General features: G+C 38.7%; 1 protein-coding gene across 2 annotated transcripts; it reads left to right on the plus strand.

The window, feature by feature from the left end:
- The first annotated feature begins 1,342 nt into the window (after positions 1-1,342).
- On the plus strand, positions 1,343-7,257 carry LOC130742663 (transcription factor GTE4-like). Of its 2 annotated transcripts, none has more exons than XM_057594765.1 (5): positions 1,343-4,307; positions 4,396-4,441; positions 4,535-4,648; positions 4,772-4,842; positions 5,103-5,114. In XM_057594765.1, exons 1-4 carry the CDS (start codon positions 1,821-1,823, stop codon positions 4,828-4,830), a joined length of 2,706 nt encoding a protein of 901 aa, XP_057450748.1. In that variant the 5' UTR covers positions 1,343-1,820; the 3' UTR covers positions 4,831-4,842; positions 5,103-5,114. The 2 variants fall into 2 exon arrangements, with proteins under 2 accessions (XP_057450748.1, XP_057450747.1); XM_057594764.1 differs by lacking the exon at positions 5,103-5,114 and adding an exon at positions 6,825-7,257 and having other exon boundaries at positions 1,344-4,307.
- The last annotated feature ends 288 nt before the right edge of the window (positions 7,258-7,545 follow it).

A 7,545-nucleotide genomic window follows, 5' to 3' on the forward strand; every position in this document is an offset into this window, starting at 1 on the left:
TTTAATAGAGTAACAAATGAGGGCGAAAATTATGTAGTTAAATTAGTTGCGCGACCAATCTCTTAATTTTTTAAAATCTGGAGTTAAATCCGGAATTATACTAAATTAGATGTACAAAATTATATTTAACGAATTTTTTTCCAATAATCATTTACTCTCTTTATTTTTCCGTTGTGTGAGAAAGAAATAAAAGGAAATCATTTAATCTTTTTGTTTGGTAAAAAAATTAACCATTTACTCTAACTATATAAAGGAATATATAAAAATATCTTACCATTTTTTTTGGTTTACTCTTTATGTTTGGTCAATAACTATTTACTTTTTTTTCCCTCCATAATAACCATTTACTTTAAATGTATAAAGAAATATATATATAAAAAAAATTTACCATTTTTTTCCTTTACTCTTTTTGTTTGCTTAATAAACCATTTACCTTAAGGGCTCGTTTGCTGGTCAAGATAGGATAAGAATATGAAATGATAAATGATTGGATAAAGACAAGATATGATAAGAGCATAATATACTATTATCCTATCCTGTGTTTGAGGAATATAAGATATTGATAGGATATGATAGGAAGAATGAAAAATGTATCAAATTTTCCTTTAAAATAAAAACTCATAATATTCATAAATTGATATCATATCCTTTCAGGATAATTTCTATCCTAACTCCTCTCTCAAGATAACTTTTACACATCATAGGCATGATAGGATAAGGAACATGATAATGTTATCTTATACTGCTAGCTTAACAAACAACATATTATAGCAGGATATGATTATTGCTATCTTATTATGTTTGTTTATCCTATCCACCAAACAAGCCTAAATGTATAAAGAAATACATAAAAATATTTACCATTAATTTTTTTTTTTCAAATGTGAAGAGGTGTTATGGGATCTTCAGATCCTGGCCCTTGACATAAAGCCCATTAGCACTTAAGAGACCCACTTACCCTGCCTTTACAAAACAAGAAAGAAGAAAAAAAAGGCACCGATACTTTTCCACTCGCCACTCCAGCGCGTAAACAAACCTTCCGAGCACCGATCATCTTACCAACAACTCACCCGGAGTGTACTCCCCACGCGCCACACCACCGCTTACGAAACCTTTTAAAATTCTCGCCAACGTAAATCCCCGCCACAAAAGCCCATCACCCCCTCACCTCCGCGTGCATCTCACACCCCTCACCAAATCGCTCCTCAATGGCACGTATAAAACACGCGCTACCACCGCGAGTGAGTCCACATCCCGAATTTTGGGTGATATAATTCTTCTATGTCACGGCTCTATGGTGCACTGCACTACATTGCACCCTCAAACGCGTTCATCATCATAAACCTGGTCCACTCACCCCGCTGTTGCCGTACACCTGTGATACGACGATTCCATAAAACGACCATCGTTTCGAGAAGGAGAGAGAAACGCGTAGAGTTCTAGAGAGAGAAACTGAACCGAGATCTGAACGATCATCATCATCATCATCGTAACCCGAGGTAAACCAAAAAGCTTCTTCCAAACCCTAACACTGATGAATCTTTCTCCTCTCTGATGCGTTTTCACGGCTCTCGTTCTTCTTCTTCGTCTTGTTCTGAGTAATTCCTCGGAGTTTTGAGGATTGGAGGTTCTCTGTTTTTCGCTCATGCCCTAGAAATTTTTGGGATTGATTTGGCTGTGGAAGCAGGAGATTAAACCCTAGAAAATCTAGGGTTTATGGTTTTTGTATTTGATTTTCGTGATTTTTTGGATTGGGGCTGTGTAAAACCCTAGGATTTTGGGGGATTTGGGATTGGGGGTGGAATTAGGGTTTTGGGTGTATGGCTTCTGAGCCTACAGTTGGAGGAGAAGATGGGGCTAAAAAGAAGCAGAGGTTCAATGAGAGTAAGGTTTACAAAAGGAAAACATTCAAAGGCCCCAAGAAAAACCCCAACTTTGGCCACACCGCCACTGACAACACCTCCACTTCTACCGTAACCAAGGATGTTCATGGTATAGGTAACAGCAGCACTGTCAGGAACAGCTGCGTTGATGAGGGCAAGAGCAATAGTGATAATGTTTCGGCTAAGCAACCGGTGCAGGTTGTGGTGCTGGAGGATGGAAATTCAGCTCAGCAGCAAGTGAGTTCAGGGTTGGAGGATGGGAAATCGTCTCAGCTGCAAGTGGAGGATGGGAATTTGGCTCAGCCGCACGAGGGTTCAAGGTTAGAGGATGGGAGTACGTCTCAGCCGCAATTGGAGGATAGGAATTTGGCTCAGCCTCATGGGGGTTCAGGACCAGAGGTTGGGAATTCAGCTCAGCGGCAAGTGAGTGATGGGAATTCAGCTCAGCAGCAAGTGAGTCCAAGACTGGAGGGTGGAAATTTGGCCGAGCCGCTCCAGGGTTCGAGGTTAGAGGATGGGAGTACGCCTCAGCCACAATTGGAGGATAGGAATTTGGCTCAGCCTCATGGGAGTTCGGGATCAGAGGATGGGAATTCAGCTCAGCAACCAGTGAGTCCAAGGCTGGAGGATGGGAATTCAGCTCAGCAGCAAGTGAACTCAAGACCGGAGGATGGGAATTCTTCTCAGGTGAGTTCAAGATTAGAGGATGGGAATTTGGCTCAGCAGTTGCATGTGGATTCAACATTGGAGGATAAGAATTCCCCTCAGCCACAAATGAATGCAACATTGGAGGATGAGCATTCTCCTCAACTGGAAGTGAATTCCCAGTTGGAGGATAGGAGATCTCCTCAGCCGCAAGAGAATTCAAGGTTGGAGGATGTGAATTCCTCGCAGATGCAAGTGAATTTGAGATTGGAGGATGGTAGTTTGCCTCAGCCACCAGTGAATTCAAGATTGCAGGATGAGAGTATGGCTCAACCGCTGGTTTCCGATGACTCGCGCAGTCATCAGCTGGATGAACCTTCTAGCCTCAATGTTCAGCAGGAGCATGATGGACCTTCTAGCCCCAGCCATCGGCAGGAGGTAGTTCCCATCACCCGGGACCTGCCATCGATGAATGGGGCTGTGGAACCATTGTTGGAGGACCGAATCAAGATCAATTTGGCCTCAAAGTCAAGGCAAGAGATGCAGGAGCTACGGTGGAAGCTTGAAAGTGAGCTTGGTGTTGTAAGAAGTTTGGTCAAGAGGATTGAAGTGAAACAGGGGCAGGTTAGTGGGGGTGGCAATTTGAATGTTTTCATGGGTGGTGGGATTGAAAGTGGTGGTGGAGCAAAGCGTGCTCACTCAGAGGTGGCATCTGCTGGTGTTCCACGGCAAATTACCAGGCCTTTGCACCATTTAAGTTTGCCATTATTAGAGAATAATCAAGGTGTCAGTGAAAATCTAGAGAAGGAGAAGAGAACGCCTAAAGCCAACCAGTTTTATCATAACTCAGAGTTCTTGCTTGCGAAAGATAAATTTCCACCTGCAGAGAGTAACAAGAAGTCGAAATTGCATTGGAAGAAGCAAGGTGGTGGAGAATTCGGACATGGTCTTCGGATGGGATCTAAGTTTTTCAAGAGCTGTAGTTCACTACTTGAAAAGCTTATGAAGCACAAGTTTGGTTGGGTGTTTAATACTCCTGTTGATGTTGAGGGTCTTGGTTTGCATGATTATTTTACTATCATTACTCACCCAATGGACTTGGGAACTGTGAAGACAAGGCTGAACAAAAATTGGTACAAATCACCAAAGGAATTTGCAGAGGATGTGAGACTCACTTTTCGTAATGCTATGACATATAATCCGGAGGGACAAGATGTTCATGTAATGGCAGAACAGTTATCAAAGATATTTGAGGACAGATGGGCTATAATAGAGTCAGATTACAATCGTGAGATGAGATATGGTGTAAGTTATGGGGTAGCACCCCCTGCACCTTCACCTCTGTCTAGAAAGGTTCCTGCATTTCCTCCCCCGCCTCTTGATATGAGAAGGATTTTGGATAGATCAGAATCTTTGATACGAACTCCAAAAACCATGAGCATTACTCCATCAAGTAGAACCCCAGCTCCAAAAAAGCCAAAGGCGAAGGATCCTCATAAAAGAGATATGACATATGAGGAAAAGCAAAAGCTAAGCACAAACCTACAGAGTTTACCTCCAGAGAAGCTGGATGCTATTGTGCAAATCATTAAGAGGAGAAGTTTAGCACTTAGTCAACATGATGATGAAATTGAAGTGGACATTGATAGTGTAGATGCTGAGACTCTCTGGGAACTCGATAGATTTGTGACTAACTATAAGAAAAGTTTAAGCAAAAACAAGAGGAAGGCTGAACTTGCTCGGGCTAGAGCAGAAGCGTTGCAGAATGCCATTGACAAGGTAAAGAAATGAATTTTAAATTCTAATTGCCAATTCCTACTTTAGGGAGCAATTATTGCTAAATGCATTTATCTCTTGCTTTATGTAGAACCAAGCACAAGCTGTTGTAGAGATTCCCAGAGACTCACAAACAGGTAAATTTTTAAGAATCAGACTTTTTGTTTTTGAATGTATTATCTATCTCAGTGTTTTTAATTGAAATATCTCGTCTGCTTGTTCATGTGCAGATGAAAGAAATGCTCCCCCGGTCTTGCCTGGGCAAGGTGGAATTGAAGCCAATAATCAGAGTAGGTCAAGTAGTTCAAGCAGCTCAAGCAGTGATTCGGGATCTTCTTCAAGCGGTACTTTGACTAATAACAATAGTTAACATATTACATGTTTTATTTGCTGTTTTTATATGCTTGCTTTGGCTTATTGTTGTAGTCAAATGTTCTGTCTTTGCTCATTTGTATGTTTCGTTGCAGATTCTGATAGTGATAGTTCTTCAGCATCTGGATCAGATGCAGAGTCGCAAGGGACCTGAATGTACTGTCAGGTAGAATTATTGCCTCTAAAGCTTCATCTTGCATAATGCTCTGTAACTATAACTGCTTATTGTTTAGTATGCTTTCTGTTCCTGTGTCATATTTCATTACTCTCTCTGCCTTCCCATTCCAAATAGGGATATATGTAGCTTTCTAGAAGTTTTTTTTTTTTCTAACACTGAGTAATGAGTTTTTTGCTAATAAATGATCTTGCTGTTTGCCATGAAGTGTGTGGTCAAGTGCATTTCTGCTGAGTGTCAGACTTGTGAACATGTTAGATATTGAAACTTAAAGACAGTCGTGTCATACAAGCTTAATAGTTATGAAGCAATTATGAATACCTTTCTAAATTGTAAGAAAGCGGTCGGTGTTTCTATAAGTTTATCCTCTATATTCAATATAGATTATGAGTATATCTTATCAAGTTGTCAACGGTGGTGTTGAAGACATAGTTAACATACATACATCTGTTTTACATCAGAGAGGCAGTAAGAGTGATATTATTTCCGTGTACCTAGTCCATTCTTATTTCATGATTTTATTAGATTCTTTGTGCTCTACCTTTGATATCTTTGGTTTATGCTTTATTCTCGTGTTCATGGATATGGTTCTGCCTCAAAGGTGTTGTCAAATTTGTTAAACAAATTATATTGTTAGTTACTAGTAACTTAGATTTTGTTTTCTCTTTTTTCCTTCCCTTTGCTTACATGGCTTCTATGAAATATCCTAGTGTGTTAAGGGAAGAGATTTTTTGGGTTAACTAAGCTTTTGGTTTTAGGAATCTAAAGGACAGGGCGGTGGCTTTTGCTTTATATGTAATTTTGTTAAGCTTTCAACTACTACTTTTTCTGCTTCGTTGATTTTTTTAACTACCTTCACTCTTTTATGCTATTTTTTCCATTCCTTTATTTTTGTATCATTTGTGTGCTTTTTACTTTTGGTATGCATGTGTGTATCTATCTTTTCTGTTGCATCTGATGATTGAAATTTTCTTCTGTATTGCCATTATTAGGAACTTTGTTTGTATAAAATAGATGTGAAAAGTAATTTATGGGCACTATAAAAATAGATGAGTTATTCATGTTGCTGTGTATATTTCTATGATTTCATTATGCAGCTTTTATTCTCTGATAGTTTGCTGATGTGAGTGCTCCATGTACGATTTATATTTTAAGAAGTTGTGAAAGATGTTCGTTGCTGTCAAAAGTCAAAACACCTGTAGACGAAGAATAAATGCTTGAACATATTAAAAGAATGTATGTTGAAAATGTAAAGATTGGTGGTCTGAGAAGTCATAATTTCTTACATTGTAAATCTGAAGAAGTATTTGGTCCCTGGAGCTAGCTATTAACGTAGCAACTGCTTGGGAAAGGGGCATTTCAGGATTTCAGAGTAAAGAGTGTTACTAAATTTTATCTTTGAGACGATTCATTTTCTTTTTGGCTGTATTGCATTGCTCTTATTAGCAGCCAGCTCTTACTAGTTTTGTGTTGGTAACTGTTTGTCAAACTGTCTACATGCTTCATCATGTGATATGCTCTGATTTTATTTTTTTTATTTTTATTTAACATAAAAAAATTGTATTCCTCGTTTAAGTTAGACTCGAGGTTTTCTGAAACCTATACTTTTTTTACAATTGAAAGAATGAAAATACATTAACAGGCAACCTAATACTCTCAGAGATTTAATTACATGTCATATAAACTCTTCTTAGTCCCAAGAGAAATAACAGATCCTTAGGAACATGTCCTGTTTCTTTTCTGGATATCTCCTCTTGGTATCATTTGTTATTATGCATTTTAAAGTTGAATACTACGCTTGAACTGAAGAAACTAAAATGCACATGTTCACCTTTTCTTGTGATTGCTTGTATGAAGCCTTTGTGATTGTTATATCATTATGATTTCTTTGAAGTGGTTATCTGAAGTCATTAATCATAGAAAGTTTGGGCTTGAGGCTAACTTTTTTCTTGTGTTATCATTTTGTGTGGCAGATGTTAGATATTCAGAAAGTAGATAAATCAAAGGTTAACAGTGGGATTACAGAGGAAGCATTCTGAAGGCCGCTGTTTGTCCTAATGATGCAGTTTCGGATTTTTCCTTCCCATTTGTTGGAACTGCGCTCCAAAATGCTACCCGCTACCCACGGCGGCCTTGGTGGTATTGGAGACACGAATTATTGAATTGACCCGAAAATGGAAAAAGAACTCAAATTCTTGTATAAATAGTTATTTGGTAGAATGTGATGATGATTAGGTAGTTAGTTTTCCGTAGCATGTTGTACATTGCTAACTACTGCTGCGCATTTAGTTCTGTTACTGATATGTTTTTTGATTTGTGCTGGCAGATCTAGGATTCATGGTAATACAAAGATAATGTGTAACTCCTAGTTTTTGAAAATCTCATTTCATGTACTTTACAACTGAATTTTAGGGAGTATCCAATCTCAGTTAGTACCAAATGGCAATCTCATTTCATGGGCTGACAAAATTATCGAATGTGAGTCTGATTCCGAATCTGCTATATCATTGATCATCCAAGGTGTTCATCGTCTGCATTTGTATGTTCCGTTCGACGTTTGTGAATCATTTTAGGTTTCTTTCTCTCTGGAACCTTTGTTGAAGGAAATTTTTGGGAGCCAAGCATAGAGCATGCTTAGATATTTTTGCATGCTATGATAGGATTGTCCGCTCTGACTTAGCTATCTTTTGCTTG

This window comes from Lotus japonicus, chromosome 3 (genome assembly GCF_012489685.1).
Source record: "Lotus japonicus ecotype B-129 chromosome 3, LjGifu_v1.2".
Lineage (NCBI taxonomy): Eukaryota > Viridiplantae > Streptophyta > Magnoliopsida > Fabales > Fabaceae > Lotus > Lotus japonicus.